Source organism: Carya illinoinensis, chromosome 6 (assembly GCF_018687715.1).
Source record: "Carya illinoinensis cultivar Pawnee chromosome 6, C.illinoinensisPawnee_v1, whole genome shotgun sequence".
In the NCBI taxonomy this organism is placed as follows: domain Eukaryota; kingdom Viridiplantae; phylum Streptophyta; class Magnoliopsida; order Fagales; family Juglandaceae; genus Carya; species Carya illinoinensis.
Window position 1 is genome coordinate 21794808 of NC_056757.1, and position 23943 is coordinate 21818750.

General features: G+C 40.0%; 1 protein-coding gene and 1 non-coding gene across 2 annotated transcripts; one reads left to right on the forward strand and one right to left on the reverse strand.

Moving 5' to 3' along the window:
• Positions 1-6963: 6963 nt before the first annotated feature.
• On the reverse strand, positions 6964-7072 carry LOC122314533. Its single transcript, XR_006243754.1, has one exon. It is a non-coding gene; the product is annotated as a small nucleolar RNA R71 (small nucleolar RNA).
• A 13213-nt stretch (positions 7073-20285) lies between these two features.
• On the forward strand, positions 20286-21834 carry LOC122312669. The gene is made up of 3 exons (XM_043127333.1): positions 20286-20563; positions 20836-21105; positions 21264-21834. Exons 1-3 carry the CDS (start codon positions 20286-20288, stop codon positions 21832-21834), a joined length of 1119 nt encoding a protein of 372 aa, XP_042983267.1.
• Positions 21835-23943: the final 2109 nt, after the last annotated feature.

Consider the following 23943-nt stretch of genomic DNA (forward strand, 5'->3'; position numbering starts at 1 on the left):
ATTGAAAAAGATACTAACACTTGCTTATTTACCCTAACCTCTCCACAATCATTCAACCACTACATCTTGTATGGTCTAGGGTATTTCAAGGTAGGTAAATTCACTTTCTCAACTAAAGTAGTGCTGGCCACATTAGTAGAACTTCTCCCATCAATGATCATACTACATACCTTGTTGTTGATGTGGCATCTAGTATGAAAAATGTTCTCTCTTTGCTGCTTTATATCATCCATCTTAAATTCTATATTGGGAGCATGCCTAACAACAAGCGACTCGCCATACTCTTCATTCTTATCATACCTATTCTCTATACTAGGATCACGTCTCCTCTTATCTCTCCCACTTTGCAATTTCTAATCAACGCACCTCATTGTTCCATCTTATCCCTCACTTCCCCTAACTTCAAATTTAACCTTTCAAACTTTTGTTGCGTGGACTACAACATAAAGAATGAATTGTCTGCCATCCCCTTTAGTGTTGAGTCACTATTATGAGACATAGTACATGCTACACAAAAAATAATGTTAATGAAAAAAAGACCTCACATGCTCCCTTACGTGTTTACACTCGAAGAATGGCACTCCACTCGTGTATCATTCATAATTGGTTTTTTTCTTTTTTTTTATCATGATCTCTCACTCTCTTGCCTTTTCCCACTCAAGTTTTTCAAGTGCTAATTGAACTCAATCAAGACAATACAAGCTTGTTTTGTTCCAACTAGTAATTAGGTCCAAGAAACAAAGTACAAGAGAAAACACAAAAGGAATAAAATGACACGAGACTCTAGGAATTTATACGATTGAAAGAGTAATTACGAAATAATATACCAGCTAGAAATATGTATTTAGCCTCTTTAAAGATAAGGCTCAATCAATAAAATCAAAATTTGGAATTTTTTTTCAATTTTTTTTCTTTTCCTTTCTTTTCTTTTCTTTTCTTTTCCTTTCTTTTCTTTTCTTTTCTTTTCTTTTCTTTTATTTTCTCTTCTTTTCTCAACAATTTGTTATGGACCTCGGTAAATTACGAAGCAAGATTGTAAAAGAAGATGACAATTGCAAAGGAAATGGGTTGAATCTTATTTATTGAAATTTATATCTCCATACATTCATCACTCCAGGAATTCATTCGAGGCAATTCCTAAACCTCCCAAGGAAAGTTCCAGAGATTACAATTCAGAATAATCTTCCCTCTTTCTTTCCTCTCCTATTTATATGAATATACAAAATCGATAACAACCCTCCAACAGACTCCACTGCTAACACTGTCGTGCTATAGGACACGTGGGATAGACTAACAACCAGCAAGGATAAAACGTAAAGCTTCAATAAAAGTAAAACTCCACAGCATAGCGTCCCCATCCTTTTTGTTGTCTTCACCCCTTCATTCTTTGCTCATGCTTGACCTCGCTCATCACACCCCAAGCTCCTGACATTCTCCCCCCATTAAAGAATCTTGTCCTCAAGATTAAGAGCACTAATAGAAACTTTATTTCTACCATGGCTTGCGAATTAACATCTATAGTGTAGCAAGTCATGTCAACCATTTTCCCATACTCTGGATCATACCAGGTGTTGTAGCTGCACAAAAATCATCTAGCAATCCCCAAAGCTAGCCTTAGGTAGACAAGCAAATGATTCCCAAATAAGAAAGAATTATACCCAAACTGCCAATAACCCTTGCTTGCCATAGGAACATATGTGAGCTTGCACTTGTAATGATTGTGATCTACACCACCAAGGACAATTTCACCCTCCTCTTCCTCCTCTGCTTTACCGTTGAGCCGGAATGAAAACACTTATTCTTTAACAAGACCTTGTTCAACCATGTTGTACCACACAAGAGCAGAATTTCCAACTGAAATCTCTTGAAATCTGCTGTGTGCAATTTTTACCTTTGTGGTTTGATAACATTTCACATTCCATTGTCTCACTACACTGTGAACAGGATACCAGAGCGTGGATGTTAAGAAGTATTCCTCAGGAAATTTCCTTGGAGTAATGTCACGACAATTCTTACATCTTTCTAGTTTGCAAGAGCAATGGGCATAATGCAAATCAATATTTGAAGATGGAATAGCTTTGTCACAATAACTACATATTCTAGTGGATTCATTGGACGCCATTTCCATGGCAATGCAAGGAAACAAAGCATGTGACGTCATTGTGAGACTAATAAACAAATCATCTTTGAAGGAGAAATGGAAGCTCCTGCATTCTCTATCCCAAGAAAAGCATCTTTCAGATGTCAATTCAAAGTGAACTACTTTGTAGAGGCCCTGAAAGATGATTGTATGTTTGACTCTTCCCAAGAATTTCAGCAATCTCAGGATCATATTGCTGATGTAATAAAGCCTCTCCAGGAACCAACAAGGTACTTCGACGATGACGTAACGCACATTTATACAACTGGAATGCTGATCCATGATGCCAAGCAAGCATTATACAATCCCCTAAATTTACAAGGACACTAGTTAATATCTCAATCACAGTCCAATTCTTGGTATCTTCCCCTTGCCTTGCAAACACCACAATAAGGACTGAATATGCCACTAACCCAATCGTCAAACACGGTAGGACACCACTAATGCTCATGGTGAGCTTGATTAGGTTCACGATGGTTTTGTAGTACACGTTCATCTTTTCCAGTTGAAGATCAAACTCACCCTGGTGACTCACTGTTAGATTTAAGTTGCGCTCCGCAAACTCCATTTCCCAAACCTTGGCTATGAAGGCTCGATGGAAAGTAGGCTTGCGATATGAGAGTAGGCCACTCAAGGATGTGCGGATGCCAAAATTCATCATTTGGATGGAATATGCCTTGCCGAGGGGCTCCTTTTAGTCCAAAAAATTCTCAATGGTGAGAGGAGGCCACTCGAGGGCGTGGGTCTCCCATGGGGGATGCCATATGAGGCGTAGAAAAGCATCACTGCATCTATGATCAATCAGCCTTTTAGAATCTTCAACGTTGTTGATGAGGTGCATCTCGGAGATTAAGTGCTCCATTTTCATGAGATCAATATCAGACGGCGTGTTAATGGAGGCAAGCAAAACACTGAGAGGGGAATCTAAGAGTTGAGAAAATAAGATGGGATTTCTAAGAACCGATGAAGTAGGTATTTCTTTGGGTGTAACTTCCGTGTAAACCGCCACACTCTCCTCCCTGACTGTTGCTGTTTCTACGCCATTCTCCGTGACTTCATCTTCATCCTTTGTTCCCTTTTCTTCATGCATTACAGATTGTATGTTTGAATTCATAGCTGCCAAGTGTTCATCGTCCTCATGGTCTTGCCACTCCATGAGAGATTCTTGCATGCTCTTGTAATTTTGCTTTATTCCGTTCAATATTTCTTTCATCTCCAGCATTATATCCAAAATCTTTTCCATTGAAAACAAGTTTTCTTGCTGTGTAGATCTTGTATACTCAGCCATTTAGGATCGAAAGTCTCTTGATACCACTTGTTATGGACCTCGGTAAATTACGAAGCAGGATTGTAAAAGAAGATGACAATTGCAATGGAAATGGGTTGAATCTTATTTACTGAAAGTTATATGTCCATACATTCATCACTCCAAGAATTCATTCGAGGCAATTTCTAAATCTCCCAAGGAAAGTTCCAGAGATTACAATTCAAAATAATCTTCCCTCTTTCTTTCCTCTCTTATTTATATGAATATACAAAATCGATAACAACCCTCCGACAGACTCCACTGCTACAGGACACGTGGGATAGACTAACAACCAGCAAGGATAAAATGCAAAGCTTCAATAAAAGTAAAACTCCACAGCATAGCGTCCCCATCCTTTTTGCTGTCTTCACCCCTTCATTCTTTGCTCATGGTTGACCTCGCTCATCACACCCCAAGCTCCTAACACAATTCAACCATAAATAGGAATATTCAATTGTGATAATCAAACAATTGAATTCAAACACATATAAATTGACAAGGAAATAGAAGGAAATCAATTAAAACCCTAGAAATTTCAAACCCCAGATGGTGCAAATTTAGCTAGCCCTAGGGAAAACGAATTTATGTGCTTTTTGTTCTTTTTTTTTTTTTTGCAACCCTAAAATAATGAAGCCCTAGAATTGAAGATGTAATAAATAAAAGATTAGAATCAGACCTGATTGGAAACCTTACTCTAAATACCAAATGATGTGAACCCCAATCAACTCACTTTGAGATCCAACAACAATATTGAAAAAACCAACCCAAGAAAGCCAAAATCAAGTCTATGGATGGAGAATCTAGATTATATTAAAATCTAGATCCGTTGAAGAACTCGTCTCAAGAACCTGAATTACTAGGAGGAACGCCACAAAGGTTGTGCCCCCACCGTAAACTAACACCACCATGAACCAACCTTTGCAAACTATCACAGAAGCCATCGCCTAGCTACCATTGGTACGATGTATTCAACCTCTACTTTTGTTGTTAAAAAATAAACCATCTGGTCCCCCCGCAGGCTTCTCATCTTGAACATGATAAAGTTGTCAGAACCCCTAGGAAAGTTGCCCAAAACTGAGCTACACATGTGCTAGCCATGTCAAGGACAAGCCCCACAGCCAGCCCACTTAAGTGCCAAGGCCAATGCCTTGACAGGCACAAGGCACCCAGCAAGGTCGCTGGTCGCGAGCAGCACATAGCGTAGACCAGCATGCAAGGCACATGCCCATGCACCTAGTAGGCACATGCCCATGCCCTGTCCATGTGCACGCCCTTGCGCACAGCCATGTGCTGCATGGCCTTGCATGCGCCCCTGCGCCACATGCCCATGCCCACACCTAGGCACCTACCTAAGCCATGCCGCTCAGCGTACAACTCTAGCCCGTGCCATGCAGACCAACTAGTGATGTTAGTGGCATGCCATCCAGCACATGGCTATAGCCCATGCTTTGCAGCCTCAACACCCAAGCCACCTACCTAGGCCATGCGGAGTAAACAGCCACTAGCTTGGGCCATACAGCAGCAGCACGCATGGCAGCATGCCATGCCATTTAGCAGGCCATGCAGGCAGCATGCCATGCCCACCAACAGACCATGCACGATACCCTACTGTGCCCACTATGAAGACTAGCCCACCATGGGCCTTTTGCATCCCACGGGCCACTATGGCCCGTGCACACTATCTCACTACTTTTAATTCTTTTTCATTTTAGTTTTACTTAATTATTTTCCAAGGGACCTTTTGGGAGTTTTATACTTTGTAACCTTTATAAATAGGACACTTAAAAATTTCTTTTCCATCTTTTGACAATTACCCTAGAGGACAGCTATTGCTTGAGAGATCATATTTTTGGTGCCTTTGCACTTAAGCTATGATGAGTGCACGAAAGTGCACTTTAAATACCTTATTATTGGATTAAAATGCTAAAATATGAATAGAAATGGTAGAAATTAATGTGTATTCTTGAATTGAGTTTCTATTTATATTGGGATACTCCTAAGTAGTTTTTTTATGTTTAATTTTAGAGTTTATAAAAGAGCAAGTCAAAGCCCATTCAAATTTAAAGGAGGAAGGGCATAAGAGGAAAACTGGAAGAGAGGAGAAAATCACTTCCATGGCCACCGTTCACTTTAGTTTTCTCTAGAGATTTTTGTTGTCCATTATATTTATGGGTAACTAAATTCTCAAGTGGGGCTAGGGATGAACTTGCACATTAGATGGTATTTATAGTTTATTTTTAATTTATGTATTTGATTTTCAATTACTAAAATTCTTTTGTTTTATCATTATCAATTCATTATTGATGTGTTCTTCTTCGAATAATCATAGAATTTATTCTGTTTATAAATTCAGTCATGCTTTTTCTATTAAATGGATTGGTTCTTTGATTATGTTTGGATCAATTATTTATCTATATTGATTTAGTTCTTTGTTGCAATATCGCTCCCTAAGTATATTGTCGTCGTTGGATTTTGTCAATAGGGATAATAATTTACGTATTTAAAAGTGGTGAATGAATTTTCAAAGCGTTGCATTTGGTTTATAAATCTATACCTTCTGATTTAGAATTTTGAGAATTGAGTTCTCAATTGAGTTATTCAATGAATTCAGAATAATTAAAATACTAGATTTGTGCAAATGATTCTCGACGCTCTACTGTTTATCAATTTGATTACCTTTTTCATTAATCACTTTGCTTCACTTTAATTTGCATTTAAAATTAATTTTGTTCTCCATTAATTATTTAATATTTTTCTTTAGTTTCTTTGTTCCTTTTACTATTTTTTTAATTTGTCTCTCCATGTAATCGACACCCCAAAGCTGTGCTATAGCTACCGCGTTATTCTTTGGAAATAATCAAATTTTGGCGCCATTGCAGGGGAGACAGTAGAAGAATTGCTTGATAGTTTTTCTTTTCAACAGTTTGTAAAGACGGTAACTTCATTCACTCTTTTAGTGTGCTACATCTTTATTTTATTTTATTTTATTTTTGTATTTTTTTTAGTGTTGCATTTTTCTCTACCTTGCATCCACAAGTATAGACACACCTTAGGTCGGTTTGCTATTAGACCAGTGTTAGAGTCAAAGTTAGAGTCTAATTTTTCTAATCATTTGTTTGATAATCCATCTAGTCCCAAAAAAATGAGTGTGCACAAAGATCAACCTAGGACTCTACATGAGTACCTTCACCCTACACACATAGCAACACCATCATGCATTATATTTCCACCAAATATACCTCCAATGGATTTCAAACCATGTATAATACAACTTCTCCCTACTTTTCATGGTTTAAAGAGTGAAAATCCACATGTGCATTTTAGGGAGTTTGAAGATGTTGTTGCTTCATTTCATGGTCAACAGGAACTGTAGATGTTGTTCGACTTAAGTTCATTCCTTTCTTCCTAAAGGATAAAGTGAAGAGCTGGATGTATTCATTTAGACCACGGTTGATTGGGTCATGGGCTGAGATGACCCAAATGTTTTTCAATAAATACTTTCTTCATCATAAGACTAACACTTTGAAAAGAAAAATCTCAACTTTTACACAAAAGGATAGTGAGACTTTGTATCTAGAATGAGAATGTTTTAAAGAGTTACTTAGCTTGTGTCCGCATCATGGTTATGAATGCTGATGTCTTGTTAGCTATTTTTATGAAAGTCTCACTCCTAGAGAGTATCAATTTGTTGAAATGATGTGTAATGGTGAGTTTTTGCAGAAGGACTCGGATGAGGCAATAGAGTATTTGAATGAGCTTGCAGAAAAAGCTCACAGTTGGATAGAACCAAATGCTTTTGACAGTACCAATCGAGCACGTTCCAATCAAACTCGTTCTAATGGAGGCATCTATCATCTCAAAGAAGAAGATAACTTGAAGGCAAGGATGAAGGGCCTACCTAGAGAGTTAGAGGCCTTGAAGATGAAGGAAACTATGGCAGCTTGTATTATTCCCCAAGTTGATGCCTCTAAGCTTTGTGTTATTTGTCAGGGAGTACATCATCTTGCATAAGATTGCCTAACACTTACTAAGTGAGATTAGTGTATGAGGAAAATTGCAATTCCTTTGGCATGTATAAAAAACCCTTTTCACCCTACTCAAATACATACAATTTTGGTTGGAGAAATCACCCAAACCTTAGTTGGAAGTCTGAAAACCAACTGCTTGCACAATCTCCTAGATCATATCCTGCACCATATCATGCATCTTCTTCTTGTAGAAGCCCCTTAGAAGATACTTTACATGCTTTTATTAGGGCACAGGGTAAAACTAATCAAAAGTTTGAATCTTTGACTACTCAGATTGTTGAAGAAAACAAGGAGATAAAGAGCCATGTATCCAAGATAATGAGATACTTGATTGTGAATGAGCGTGGCAAGTTCCCTTTTCAACCTCAATCCACACCCCAAGGTCAACATATGGTGTAAGGAAATTTGAAAGAGGTCAATGCCATTGTGACAAGAAATGGCAAGTCCTTACACATCCTAACAACTGATAATGCAGATGATGTTAAAGAGGAACAAAGCAATGATAGTACCGAGTTCCACAAGGAAGCGGAGATAATCAAGAGCCCAGTTAAGGTACCATTTCCTCAAGCTTTAAAATCTGGTATACGAACTTTGAATTCTAGTAATGAAGTCTTGGAGAATCTCAAGAATGTAAATATTAACCTTCCTCTTTTGCATGTTATTAAACAAGTTCCTACTTATGCAAAAGTTATTAAAGATTTGTGTACATTTAAGAGGAAGCACCATGCAAAGAAGACAACATTTCTGACAAAGCAAGTTAGTGCTCTAAGTGAGCATCAAATTCCTCTTAAGTATAAGGATCCTGGTTGTCCAACAATTGCATATAGTATTATGAATTATGAGTTTGGGCAAGCCTTGCTAGATTTAGGAGCTAGTGTAAATTTGATGCCTTATTCCATTTATATGCAGCTAGGTTTGGGTGAAATTAAGCCTACTTCTATTGTGTTTCAGTTGGCTGATCGCTCAGTTAAAAAACCAAGAGGGATAGTTGTGGATGTTTTGATCCAAATTGACAATTTTTATTATCCTGTTGATTTCTTAATTTTGAACACTCATCAGTTGTTGAGTCTAACTCTAAAGTTCCTCTCATATTAGGTAGACATTTCCTTGCTACGGCTAGTGCACTTATAAATTGCATAAATGGGTTGATGAAAGTATCTTTTGGAAACGTGACCATGGAGGTCAACATTTTCCATATTGAGAAACAGCCAATAGATGACGAGTGCCATCAAACGTACATGATTGACAAACTCACAGAAAAGGGAATTCACACAACTCATGATTTTGATCCCCTTGAATATTCTTTTGTTAATTCTAAATTTGATACTATTAGTAATTCATCTGATATTGTTGATATTTGTGCTGTTTTTTATAAAACTCAAGGTTATGGAACATGGGCTTGGCAACCAAAATTTGAGGAGTTGCCTAACAAAGGTGAAAGACAGATTCCTGTAAGTATGAAAGCACCAAGAGTTAAATTGAAAACTTTGCCTAAGTCTAAAATCTATAAGGTTAAACTGAAATCATTTTATGGTAAAAATATTCTTAGGAAGAGGTTTGAGCCTAATGATCAAGTATACTTATATGATGTTGGACTTCACAAGCACCAAGGAAAACTTCGATCTAGGTGGACTAGTCCCTTTGTAGTGAAACATGCTTTTGAAAATGGCGTAGTAGAAATAGAGGATCCTAAGGATGGTCGGATCTTTAAAGTAAATGGTCAATGCCTTAAAGTATTATTTGATAGGCAAGTTTAGGAAGTGGAAGACATTCCACTTGTGGATTCGGTCTATCAACCTTGACCACACCACACAAGTATGTTTTTCTTTATTTGTTTTATTTGTTTTGTTTTGTTTTTGTTTTCGCTTATTTTATTTCATTTTATTTTATTTTTTGCTATTGTTTTCTTTGTTTTTGTTTGCAAGATAGTTTCATTTCATCATTTCAGGTTACCATCTTTGATGCTTAGCGAGCTACCCACATCACTCATCAGGTGTATTCTACACTTTTTAGTTCCTCCCCATTCAACATTGAAGACAGTGTTTTATTTATGTTACGGGATGGTGGTGTAAATTCAGTATTTAAAATGCTTATTGGAGCTCTGTGACATATTTTTATGTGTTAATTTTTTGCATCACACGTACATCATTTTCACATGTATATTCATTCTCATTCATAGCCATCTTCGTGAATTCACCAAACCCACCATAGTCATTTTTTTTTTTACTGAAGCATTCACAGAATCCCTTATGCACTCATCCAAGTTTTGTGGTAAGATGGTGGATTGAAACATGTAGCTAGAGAACTCTTTTGCTTAAGTATTCATGTGAGTTTGGAGAGAATTGGGAGCCTACAAATGCAGGATAAGCGTTTATTGATCTATTGAGTTGGGCATTTCTTTTGAGAATATCATTACATGGTTTGTGGTAAGATGGTGGATATACTTAGGATATGACAAAGGTCAACTTAGGATCAATGTTTGAGCCTTTCAAGCTAACCCTTTCCATCATAGACTCCTAGTAGCCAACTTTGAGCCAATAAACACATGTAACCTTTTCTTTTCATATGCACATATCATCCATGCCTCTCCACATTGGAGTATAACCTATACACTGATTTTTCTACCCTTTTTACTTCCAAGTGTATACTGGGTGTGGAATTTGCATTTTCTTTCTTTTATTTTATCATTTTGAATTAAAAAAAAAAATAGAAGAGTACAATTTGCAAAGTGTTCAATTGAGTGAGATTGAAAGGCCAAAAAAAAAAATAAAAAATTCAAGGTTGGGTAGAAATGGCAAGAATACCAAAGTGGCATGTGTTGTCCATTAAATTGTTGGAAAAAAGAAAGAGAGAGAAGAGGAAGAAGAAGGAAAAGCATTATTATTTGATGATTTGAAAAGTTGGAGAGTACATCGAGTGAGAAGTGTGGTATACTGAGATATTTAATAAGATTCCATTTATATGTACTTGGAAGATTTTGAATCATTTTCATTTTTTTTTTCATATAGCCGAGAACCCAAGCCACGTTACAACATTTTGTATTGACCATTCTGATCTTAAGTAAGCTTTTGGAGAGGATAGAAATCTCATTTGTTAGTGTTCCTATCATAAGATCAATGTTTTGCTTGTTGCTTGTACGTAATTGTCTAATTTTTCATGAGTGTGTGTACACCCATTGTCAACTCCATAGAGAGAGCGCTTACACGAAACACTATTATACTCGTGAGTTATGGAGTTGAACCTTTGCTTGAGATGTTCTTGATGTTACATATGTCAAGGTTAGTGGTATGATGGTTATGGCTTGGAGAACACATACACACTCAGTGGATTGCTATAGGTGGATTGATCTTGATGGGTTATTGGATTCCTTAGATTGCTTTAACATGTGAATCAGGAAAGTGTGACTTGGTAGCCTTTGTGTGTGATTTTATTTGGTCTCTTTCATTGTTTTGACATGAAAATTGCTAGGGACTAACAATGAGTAAGTTGGGGGGTACGAAAGTGCACTCTAAATACCCTAATATTGGATTAAAATGCTAAAATGTCAATAGAAATCATAGAAATTAATGTGTATTCTTGAATTGAGTTTCTATTTACGTTAGGATACTCCTAAGCAGTTTCTTTATGTTTAATTTTAGAGTTTATAAAAGAGCAAGTCAAAGCCAAGTCAAATTCAAAGGAGGAGAGGCACAAAAAGCAGATTGGAAGAGAATAGAAACTCACTTCCATGGCCGCTATTCACTTCAATTTTCTATGGAGATTTTTGTCTTCCATTATATTTATGGGTAACTAAATTCTCAAGTAAGGCTACAGATGAACTTGCACATTAGATGATATTTTTAATTTATTTTTAATTTATGTATTTGATTTTCAATGACTAAAACTCTTTTGTTTTATCATTCTTAATTCATTATTGATGTTTTGTTCTCCTAATAATCATAGAATTTATTCTGTTTATAGATTCAGTCATGCTTTTTCTATTGAATGGATTGGTACTTTGATTTTTTTCTTTGCCGCAATATCGCTCCCTAAGTAGATTGTCATCGTTAGATTTTCTCAATAGGGATAATAATTTACGTATTTAAAAGTGGTGAATGATTTTTCAAAGAGTTATGTTTGGTTTATATATCTATACCTTCCGATTGGGAATTTTGAGAATTGAGTTCCCAATTGAGTTATTCAATGAATTAAGAATAATTAAAATACCGGATTTGTGCAAGGGATTCCTGACGCTCTATTGTTCATCAATTTGATTACTTTTTTCGTTAATTATTTTGCTTCACTTTAATTTACATTTAAAATTAATTTTTATTCTCCATTAATTATTTAATATTTTTCTTTAGTTTCTTTGTTCCTTTTGCTATTCTTTTAATTTGTTTCCATGTGGAATCGACATGCGATGACCCGCTTTCGCATGTATTTTCGCTAAAGGGTTATTTTTATTTTAATTAATATATTAGTTTATTTATTTTAATTTATTGCGTTTTAAAATTAGTTTTTAATTTATTTGATGTTGTGTTTTATTTATTTTAGTCGTTTTACGGTTTTTTAATCTCGTTTCGGCGGATTTGTTTTGTTTTCCCGGAGTGAGGATTCGACCTCATTTCTTTCCTACATCTCTTTTTTCCTTTTTCCTTTTTCCCTTTTTCTCTTTTCTTTTTCTTATTTCTTTTTCTTTTTCTTTCTTTCCTTTTTCTTCTTTTTTTTTTTCCTCCCCGCGTCGACTCCGTCTCTCTCTCTCTCTCTCTCTCTCTCTCTCTCTCTCTCTCTCTCCTCTCCCACGCCGTAAACCACCTCACCCCTCGACCCACCGCCGTCCGGCCACCGTGCGGCACACCGCCCCCACCAGTCGAAGCCTCTCCCTCTGGCGCACCTCCCCATCAAATCCCAACCCCATCCGGCCAACCGTTTGGCCGAAAAACGCCCTTGAAGCCCCCACGGTTTTTGCCCCGATCCGCCGCCGTCGCTCCACCTCCGGCCACCACTTCTTCACCACTTCATCACCGGTCCCTTGCCGTCCTAACCCACCCATTTCCGGCCTCCAATAGTCATCGGAACAGCTCCCACGAGCTAGCTTTCCATTTTGGGAAATCTGGCCATCAACCTCCATTTCCGCCGCCACCCACGGCCAACCACCACTTCCAATAGCTTCATAATCATCCTTAGACCATTCCCTATCAATCCCAAGCCCTGGTTTGTCCCCGTTCAAAAGTGGGTATTTTACAACCCACGGCCACAGTGAACTTTCACTGTTACGTTGCTTTTTCTCCGCCGTTTGCAACACCGCGAGCTTTCTAAAAATACCATATAGCGCTGTAAGTATTTTCCAAACCCCACTTTTAGATTTAAATATATTTTGCTCATTTAATAAATATTTATCTGTTGGTTGGCTGATTCCGGACTGAGTCCGAGGAGTTCGGGGGTCGGATGGGTTGTGGACGGAGCGCTTGGTTTTGTTGATATATGTTGGTTGATTATTTTTGTGCATTGATATGGCATTTACATAGTGCATGCACGTGTGTTTTTAATTAATTGAGAAAAACCTGTTTTATTGGCGTAAGTGGACTTACGGGTGCGTGTGTATCACGACCCCAAGCCGGATGGGGTATTATCTCGGTGGAGCTCCTCTGGTTACTCGAGAGTGGAATAAACTGAGTGATGTCCCCTAGGATGTCGCTAGGCGACGATGGGAGCGGTGGCTAGGGGATGCTTGGCTAGGAATGTGCCGGGCGCGGAACCGGGCAACGCCCTAGGCACCGACTCTGTGGCCCTTCACTGGCGAGGGCTAGAGGATGCTTGGCTATGAACGCGCGGGGCACGGAACTGGGCATCGCTCGTTAGGTGTCACATGCATGGTGGTACTCGGCGGTGTGGCACTGGAGCCAAGGTGTGCGGATGACCCCTAGGGGAGGTCATGGTGCATACGGATAAACTGGATAATGGTTTGAGATGGTTATAGGCCCAATGTGACTTTTGGCGTGATATTTGGAAAGGGTTTGTTTTTTTGGGCCAAATGGGCTTTTTGGCGTGCGTGGAAAAATATGTTTTTATGGGTTTGTGCATTGGCATCATTTCATGCCTTTTGTTTGAGTTCTATATGCTTTTATCTGGTGGTGTTTATCTTACTTACCTGCGGTACCATTTTTGGTTCCGTAGATTTTGGTGCAAGATTCGAGGATGAGGAGGAGGAGGCTGAGGCCGAGGATGCGGCTCCGCCGGGTTGCTGATGTTATGTTTTGTATTTGGTTTTAAATCTATGTTTGTATTTTGTAATATTTTATTTATATATGTTTTAAACAGCTTGTATTATATTAAGAAAAATTCTGGTACTTAGTTATATGACTTTCGTTATCCGCTGCGTGTTTCTTTGTGCACATATGTTGCTTTTGCACACACTTGGCACTCGTCGTTAGGGTGGTGACCCGGGTTGTCACCATCCGGACGTCTCAATTTCCCCGTGTCCCGTGCGTGGGGATTTGGGGGCGTCACAGGTGGTATCAGAGCGGTTTGGCTCTGGGTAAAACCACATGTCCCGTAAGTAGTACCAGAATGTTTTTTAAAGTTGTGTTTTAAAAAAAATATTATGTTAAGTATAGTTATTTAATTTATTTTATTTGTTTTATTTGTTTGAGCTTGTTTGCTTGTTTTTATTTATTTGGTTGTGTTTTTGCATGCTGGTTTCTTTTGTTTCTTGCTGTGTGGTGTTGGTTTTGTTTTTTTTTTTTTGGTTTTGTGATGGTTTTATTTGTTTTCTTAAAGGAGGGTCAAGAGTTGTGTCGTTGCAGGAAAAATAGGGAGACCAAGGAAATCTACTCAGGAGCCACGGGGCAATACCTCAAGAGATGACTCCATAGCCGAAGCAATACGGCAGATGACGGAGTTCATGCAGCAGAATATTAGGCCTCAACAGACAGGGCCTTGGCCACAACAAGGAGGACCTTGGCCACCACAAGGGGGTCCCTGGCCACAACAAGGAGGGCCTTGTCCATAGCAATGAGGGTTTTGGCCACAACCAGGAGGTCCTTGGCCATATTAGGGAGGGCCTTGGATGTACCTAGGAGGGTCCAGTAGCATAGTGCAAGCCGGATGCACCTATGAGCGCTTCCTGGCGCATAGAACCCCACACTTCACTGGAGTAGAGGATCCACTTCAAGCTGGAAAATGGATCAAAGACCTGGAAAGAACATTTGAGGTGTGTGGATGCACCGAGGCACAACAGGTACTCTACGCCAGCTATCTGTTGCAAGGTACCGCGTCTGATTGGTGGGATACCAAGAGGGTGATGCTGGAATCAGAATTGGGATCTTTCGCTGCTGTGACCTGGCAGCGCTTCAAGAAGGAATTTAACGACCGCTTCTTTCCCGCATCGGTAAGGAAGCAGAAGGCAAGAGAGTTCTCAAATTTGGTCCAAGGGGGCGCGACAGTGGAACAGTACGCCCGGAGATTCCTAGAACTTGGGCGATTTGCTCCCCACCTTATCGCCACAGAGGAGATGCGAGCTGATCATTTCCAGGAGGGACTATGCCCTGATATACGCCGTATGGTGGTCAGCCATCGAATATCCACTTTTCAGGAATTAGTGGATGTGGCCACCCTTGTGGAGCGAGAAAATAATCTGAGTATGGGCTCCCCTCCAGGACATAAGAGGCGGAGTTTTTCTGGTGAAGGAAGCAGTTCGGGTTCGCCTTAGAAATTTGTTCAGCGGACCGAAACTCAACCTCAAACGTCCTCAGGTGTTCGTATGGGAGGACGGGTGCCAATTTGTGGAGCATGTAATACAGCTCATGAGGGCGAGTGTCGGCTGAGTAGTGGACCCCAGTGTTACCGGTGCGGCCAAGTGGGACATATTGCTCGGGAGTGCCCCGTCAGAGTTCAAGGAAGCCGTGGAGGTAGACACGGTGGAAGAACCAATCTGAGACAAGCAGTGCAAGCCCGGGTTTATGCTGTCACACCCGGAGAGGTGGATGATGAGGCGCTAGCGACCCATGATGCTGGAGTAATTACAGGTATGGATTAATTTAATTTTAAGTCGGATTTAATTTTTGGGTATATTTGGTTTCTCCTTTGCTTTTTGGATTTCATGGGTTAATGTGTTGGTTCAGGAAGAGTCCGTTTGTATGAGTTTTATGCTTGCACTTTGTTTGATTCCGGTGCATCACAGTCGTTTGTATCTTCCACTTTTGCTCGGGTGTGTAATTTGGTCACGGAACCGTTGCCGAAGTCTATGGTAGTGACTCTACCCGATGGTGAAATGGTGTGGTGTTCCAAGGTTGCTTTGGGATGCCCGTTAAATTTTGATGGAAGGTTCTTGGATGCTGATTTGGTGGTGTTTAAGCTGTTGGGTTTTGATATCATCCTCGGGATGGATTGGCTATACCGATATTCTGCGAGTATTAATTGCAGAAGTTGGATAATTAGCTTTCAGCTTCCAGATGGTGATTGTCTGGAATTTGCGGGGAGTAAATTGAAAGAAAAGCTGGTAATTATATCGGCAATTCAAGCAAGAAGGGAGATTGCATGGGGAGCGGATGCATTCTTGGTTCAGATGGTGTCCACGCCGTCCGAGGAGAAGTCTTTGGCAGACATTCCAGTTGTGGAAGAATTTCCCGATGTGTTTGTGGATGACTTGCCCGGACTACCCCCTGTGCGGGAAATGGAATTTGTTATAGACTTGGAACCTGGAGCGGCTCCTGTGCATAAAGCTCCTTATCGCATGGCACCGGCTGAATTAAAAGAGTTGAAAACTCAGTTGCAAGAGCTGGTAGAGAAGGGATTTATTCAGCCTAGTACTTCACCGTGGGGTGCACCAGTTTTGTTTGTTAAAAAGAAAGATGGAACCCTCCGTATGTGCATAGATTATCGGGAATTGAATAAGGTGGCAATCAAAAATAAATATCCTCTCCCGCGGATAGATGATTTATTTGATCAGCTTCAAGGAGCAGTTGTGTTCTCTAAAATTGATCTGAGGTCGGGATACTACCAGCTGAGGATCAGAGACAAGGATGTGCCTAAAACTGCCTTCAGGTCGAGGTATGGGCATTATGAATTTAAGGTGATGCCGTTTGGGTTAGCTAATGCCCCTGCTGCTTTCATGGATTTAATGAATCGAGTATTTCGACCTTATCTGGATTCCTTTGTGGTAGTATTCATCGATGATATTCTGATTTAATCCCGAGATGTTGAAGAGCACGTGTATCATCTTCGCCTGGTACTTGGGAAATTGACAGAACACCAGTTGTACGCCAAGCTCAGCAAGTGTGAATTCTGGTTGGAAGAAGTTAGATTTCTTGGGCATGTTTTAAGTTGGGGGTTGATCTTGCAAATTTCGAGGACGAAATTTGTTTTTAAGGGGGGGAGGATGTGATGACCCGCTTTCGCATGTATTTTCGCTGAAGGGTTGTTTTTATTTTAATTAATATATTAGTTTATTTATTTTAATTTATTGCATTTTAAAATTGGTTTTTAATTTATTTGATGTTGTGTTTTATTTATTTTAGTCGTTTTACGGTTTTTTAATCTCATTTCGGCGGATTTGTTTTGTTTTCCCGGAGTGAGGATTGGACCTCATTTCTTTCCTACATCTCTTTTTTCCTTTTTCCTTTTTCCCTTTTTCTCTTTTCTTTTTCTTCTTTCTTCTTTCTTTTTCTTTCTTTTCTTTTTCTTCTTCTTTTTCTTTCCTCCCTGTGTCGACTCCGTCTCTCTCTCTCTCTCTCTCTCTCTCTCTCTCTCTCTCTCTCTCTCTCTCTCTCTCTCTCTCTCTCTCTCTCTCTCTCTCTCTCTCTCCTCTCCCACGCTGTAAACCACCTCACCCCTCAACCCACCATCGTCCGGCCGCCGTGCGGCACACCGCCCCCCCCGGCCGAAGCCTCTTCCTCCGGCGCACCTCCCCACCAAATCCCAGCCCCATCCGGCCAGCCGTTTGGCCGGAAAACGCCCTTGAAGCCCCCACGGTTTTTGCCCCGATCAGCCGCCGTCGCTCCACCTCTGGCCACCACCTCTTCACCACTTCATCATCGGTCCCTTGCCATCCTAACCCACCCATTTCCGGCTCCAATAGTCACCGTAACAACTCCCACGAGCTAGCTTTCCATTTTGGGAAATCCAGCCATCAACCTCCATTTCCGCCGCCACCCACAGCCAACCACCACTTCCAATAGCTTCATAATCATCCTTAGACCATTCCCTATCAATCCCAAGCCCTGGTTTGTCCCCGTTCAAAAGTGGGTATTTTACAACCCAGGGCCACAGTGAATTTTCACTGTTACGTTGCTTTTTCTCCGCCGTTTGCAATGCCGCGAGCTTTCTAAAAATACCATATAGCGCTGTAAGTATTTTCCAAACCCTACTTTCAGATTTAAATATATTTGCTCATTTAATAAATATTTATCTGTTGGTTGGCTGATTACGGACTGAGTCCGAGGAGTTCGGGGGTCGGATGGGTTGTGGACGGAGTGCTTGGTTTTGTTGATATATGTTTGTTGATTATTTTTGTGCATTGATATGGCATTTACATGGTGCATGCACGTGTGTTTTTAATTAATTGAGAAAAGCCTGTTTTATTGGCGTAAGTGGACTTACGGGTGCGTGTGTATCACGACCCCAAGCCGGGATGGGGTATTATCTCGGTGGAGCTCCTCTGGTTACTCGGGAGTGGAATAAACTGAGTGATGTCCCCTGGGATGTTGCTGGGCGACGACGGGAGCAGGGGCTAGGGGATGCTTGGCTACGAATGCGCCGGGCGCGGAACCGGGCATCGCCCTACGCACCGACTCCGTGGCCCTTCTCTGGAGAGGGCTAGAGGATGCTTGGCTATGAACGCGCGGGGCGCGGAACTGGGCATCGCTCGTTAGGTGTCACATGCGTGGTGGTACTCGGCGGTGTGGCACTGGAGCCAGGGTGTGCGGATGACCCCTAGGGGAGGTCATGGTGCATACGGATAAACTGGATAATGGTTTGAGATGGTTATAGGCCAAATGTGACTTTTGGCGTGATATTTGGAAAGGGTTTGTTTTTTTGGGCCAAATGGGATTTTTGGCGTGCGTGGAAAAATATGTTTTTATGGGTTTGCGCATTGGCATCACTTCATGCATTTTGTTTGAGTTCTATATGCTTTTATCTGGTGGTGTTTGGATCTTACTTACCTGCGGTACCATTTTTGGTTCCGTAGATTTTGGTGCAGGATTCGAGGATGAGGAGGAGGAGGCTGAGCTAGAGGATGCGGCTCCGCCGGGTTGCTGATGTTATGTTTTGTATTTGGTTTTAAATCTATGTTTGTATTTTGTAATATTTTATTTATGTATGTTTTAAACAGGTTGTATTATATTAAGAAAAATTCTGGTACTTAGTTATATGACTTTCGTTATCCGCTGCGTGTTTCTTTGTGCACATATGTTTCTTTTGCACACACTTGGCACTCGTCGTTAGGGTGGTGACCCGGGTTGTCACCATCCAGACGTCTCGATTTCCCCGTGTCCGTGCGTGGGGATTTGGGGGCGTCACCCCAAAGTTATGCTACAACTATCACATTATTCTTCGGGCATAATCAAGCTACTTGGGTGAAATTCGTAGATCCTAAGAAGAGGATTATCACCTTGCAATTCTTTGCATACGTGTGATTCATTTTATCAATATATGAGGTTTTATTCAACTTTATGCAATTCATGAATTGGAGTTGAATTGTTTATCATTGTGTTCAAGTTCTTGAGTGTTTGTATATTTTCTATCTTGTTCATCCATATTTTCTTGCACCAATTCCTTCTCCCCAAACACTCCATACGCCCACCATAGTGCATTCCCACTTATCGTTTTTGGCCATACTTCCCAAAACACCATTCTTCCATTCTCCAAGAGCCTAGCCACCCATCACTTTACGTATAGGGATTCCTAAACTTTAGGAACCCTAATTGCTTTTCCATACCCTAATTCACCATTCTTCCATTGCTATTCCTTCATCTTTGGTGATTGATCTTACTTACCATATTTGATTCCTTAAATCTTGGACTCATCCTAGAACTACTCAATCATATTATGCATCCACTCCATCTTGCCATGACCGAACCCATCATCTCCTAAATTCACTCCAACAATTTAGGAATCCTTCTTCCATCCAAACCCTAGCCTATCTACACTCCAAACCCTAATCACACACCAAAGTGGCACCAACCCTAGTGCCTTCCACCTAGCCATGTGGCCCGTCACATGCATTGAAGTTCCATGGCTTCATTCAACTTTTCCATCATCTCCATAGACCAAACCAGCCCTAGACACCTAACCTCACTTCACCAAAATTACCATCATCGCCATTATTGCGCAACAACCAAGCAAGGGGCCTTAGGCATTCAGTCATCACAAGGAGAACCAAGGTGAGGGCAACATAGTGTTTTGGGACTTGACTAAGGTCCTCAACATTAACTGGTGCTTTCATTGAGAGATATCTTGCTTTGTGATTTGAGCACTTCTCACTTCTCCAAAAGGTAAACAATGCATTAACTTGAAACTTTGTGAATTGGTTGGAGGAATTCCTTGTGGATTCCATTGATTATTTTGAATTGTGAACTTGAAATTGAAGCTTTGGGGTTGAGGAGGAGGACGTAGTAGTGTTACTTGAAGGGTTGGCCACCCTTAAAGGTGGAGGAGCCGTGGTTGGACCTTCGAGCTTGTGTAGGGGTTGCCCACCCACGAAGGTGAACAACTCAAGGTTAGACTTTTGAGGCTTGTTCCACCATCCAAGAGAGTCCAAGTTGCTACCCAAGCTTCACCAAACAGAAAATTTTAGTTTGCAAGTTGTTCACGCCAAGAGTTTGCAAGCATCATGTCCGGAAGCAATTTAGAGGCCGAGGGAAACAAGAGTTCCAACTGGGAACGTATTGAGATGCTTGAGGGGCATACTACAAAAGTCGTGGACGTTCTTGGTGAGGTCAGCACTACTATGGCCAAACTAAGGATGGCTTTGAATGCTAGTAGCCGTGAGAGTGAAGAAAATATGAGAGCCATGGATGCCATGAGGAGAGAAACACGCAAAAGTATAGAGAGACTTGAGAGAAGACTTATTGAGGGTCGAGAGCAACATCATGAACCGAATGGACAAATGTCACCCTTTAGAGCCATTGGGATATAGTTGGTCATGATGCAGTTCAAGCGGGTCTAGACTTTTTTAGAACTGGTGAGATGCCAATAGGGTTGAATCATACACTCATTGCTCTAATTCCCAAGATAAATTCCCCTAGATCAGTTAATGATTATAGGCCAATCAGTCTTTGCAACGTTTGGTATAAACTAATTTTGAAGGTTTTCGCAAATAGGTTGAAATTAGTGTTACCAGATGTTATATCTTGGAACTAAAGTGCATTCTTACCTGGCAGACTAAACACAGACAACATCATGGTTGCTTATGAGCTCCTCCATACTATGCAATCTAGGCAAAAGGGAAGAGAAGGCAGCATGGCTATCAAGCTAGATATATCTAAAGCATATGATAGAGTGGAATGGGAATTTCTGCAAACAATGCTCACTAAGCTAGGATTCAGTGACAAATGCAGGAAACTAATCATGGCTTGTGTTAAATTTGTTTCTTACTCAGTAGTTGTGAATGGGATCCCAGGAGACATCATTTGGCCAACAAGAGGATTAAGGCAAGGGGACCCTCTTTCCCCTTACCTTTTCCTTCTTTGTGCAGAAGGATTGAGCACCCTTCTAAAGCAGAAGGTCTCATTAAAGGTGTAGCTGCTACAAGTGGAGGCAAAAGAATCAACCACCTTTTGTTTGTTGACGATTGTGTGATGTTTTGCAGGTCAAAGGTAGAGGAATGGACCATCAATGTCCATTTGTTAAAAATCTATGAAGTAGCATCTAGACAAACCTTGAACTGGCAGAAAACCTCCATCCTATTTAGCTCAAAAACTAATGCTACTGCAAAAGAGTGCATTTCCCAACATGCTGAAGGTGTAATATGTGACAACTACAATGAATATTTGGGTTTGCCCACCATGGTAGGAAAATCCAAGTATAACACATTTATTGGCCTAAAAGAAAGGATTTGGAAAAGGATAAATAGTTGGAAGATCTCATTTCTATCCTCTGCAGGGAAGGAAATCATGATCAAAAGTGTACTGCAAGCCATACCAGCTTACACAATTAGTGTATTTAAATTGCCAAAGATGCTTCTCAAAGAAAATGAAACTATGATTGCAAAATTTTGGTGGAACCAGAAAAAGGAAGGTAGGGGTATTCATTGGAAAAGCTGGAACAAACTTGGATTAGCAAAGGGCATGGGGGGCCTAGGATTCTGTGATCTCAATTGCTTCAATAGAGCTCTATTAGCAAACAAGGGTGGAGAATTTTACAGGAACCCTCATCATTGATGGCTCAAATATTCAAGGAAAAGTACTTCAAAACATGCAACTTCATGGAGGCACAAGTAGGCTACAGCCCATCTCAAATTTGGAGGAGTTTGATGTCAATGATGGATTTGATTAACGCTGGGTTTGTATGGAGAGTTGGTGATGGAAAGAGCATCAAAGTTTTGAAAGATAAATGGGTGCCTATACCTTCCACATTTCAGATCCAATCACCTATCAAGGTACTGGAGTCTAATGCAATAGTAGATGAGCTAATTGAAGGAGAAAGTAAGACTTGGAAAAAAGAGTTGGTGCAAGCCATTTTCAGACAAGAGGAAGCCCAATGTATTTGCAGTATACCTATCAGTATAAAGGGATGGATGATAGAGTAATATGGGGGCTATCGGATAAAGGGATATTTTCAGTAAAGAGTGCATACTTTACAGATCTGGAGAAAAAGAAACATAAGACAGGAGAAACATCAAATGGTGATCAAAATGAGAGGTTATGCAGGAAAATATGGAGATTAACAAACTTAGGTAAGGTAAAATAGTTTCTATGGAAAGTTCTAAATGGAATATTACCCACAAGAAGCAATCTCTTCAAGGGAATGATAGTTGATAACTCTACATGTCCTATTTGCAACAGAGAAGAAGAAACAACATTACATGTGCTTTGGGATTATCTTGCTTTAGTAGATGTGTGGGGTGAGGAATGTAGTCCAGTTAAAACATGGAGAAGGAATTATGCTGATTTCATGTCATTATGGTCTCATTTTCATTCTAAGTTGGAAGATGAAAAGCTTCACATACTAGCTGAGGTGCTTCATGGTTTATGGAGGAGGAGAAACGACATGGTTTTTGAGGGAAAGTTCAAAGGTCCTTCTATTTTGTTTCAGTTGGCAATACAGGATGTGGAGGCTAATATATGAAGGTAAATGTTGATGCAGCCATGGATACAAAAAAGGGAAGGATGGGAATTGGTATTATAGTGAGGGATTACAAAGGAGACGTTCATGCTGTAGTAGTTGCCCCCAAACAAATAGTCAAGAATGCTAATGCAACTGAGAGTTGCGCCATGCTTCATTCTATTCTCTTGTGCCTTAGACAAGTGCAACTGGAAGGCGATGCAAAGATGGTAGTGGAAGCAATCAATTCTAATACATACAACTCTTCATGGGATGGGCAAGTTATAGAGGACATCAAATCTATTGTGTCTGCACGGCCAAGGTGGTCGGTGTCTTTCTCGGGGAGAGAAGGTAACAAAGTAGCACATTTAGCTGCGAAATTAGCTTTATCTTTAAGTGCTGAATGTATATGGTTGGAGGAGGTACCAGTTGAGGTCCTCTCTATTGTTATTTCAGACAAATCTAGTATTGTAATGCCAGTTTAATGAAGTAAAGTTCCATTTCAAAAAAAAAATTGATCATTTCTTTTCAATTATTGTAGCTAAAAGCTACAAAATTTGCATTTGCCTAATTCGATGCAAGCGATTTTGACGTCAAACATCTAAAAAATGACTTTAACTATGCTTTTGCATATTCCGATAATAATGCTCTAAGGTTAGAGATCCACTTGCATACAGGCTACTTTTTTGGTTTAGACTGGGCCCCTATGTTTTAACAGCCCTTCTGTCAGTTTTTTTTATTTATTTTTATTTTTATTGTAGTTGTATTTTTATGTATTTGCAGGATTTTTATTTTATTTTAGTTTAAAAATAAAAAGAAATAGGCTATTGGACTTGATGTCCATGGCAAATTGGCAATAATATCCCACTCCTTCAAAGGAAGGTGGGTGTTTGTACTTCTCCTCCTTAGGGAGAGGAAGTGTGGTTGTACTTGTCCTCATTGGGAGAAAGGAGCATGTTTTTACCTCTCTTATTTTGGGAGAGGTTGTATAGCTTTGTTTTAACAGAGCACTTTATCTATTGACCTTTGTCAAAAGAGAGTTTATAGAAGTTAAGACAATGTACGTCGCAAAGAAATTTGTTGGCGAAGAAGCCCCTAACAAATGAGTAGTTTGGCTAGTCTAGATAAATTAGGAGCATCGGTATTTTATATATCCTCCTTACTTCTTTCTTCTTTTCTTTTCTTTTCTCTTTTTATTTTTTTATTTTAAATTTTAAAGAGTTAGG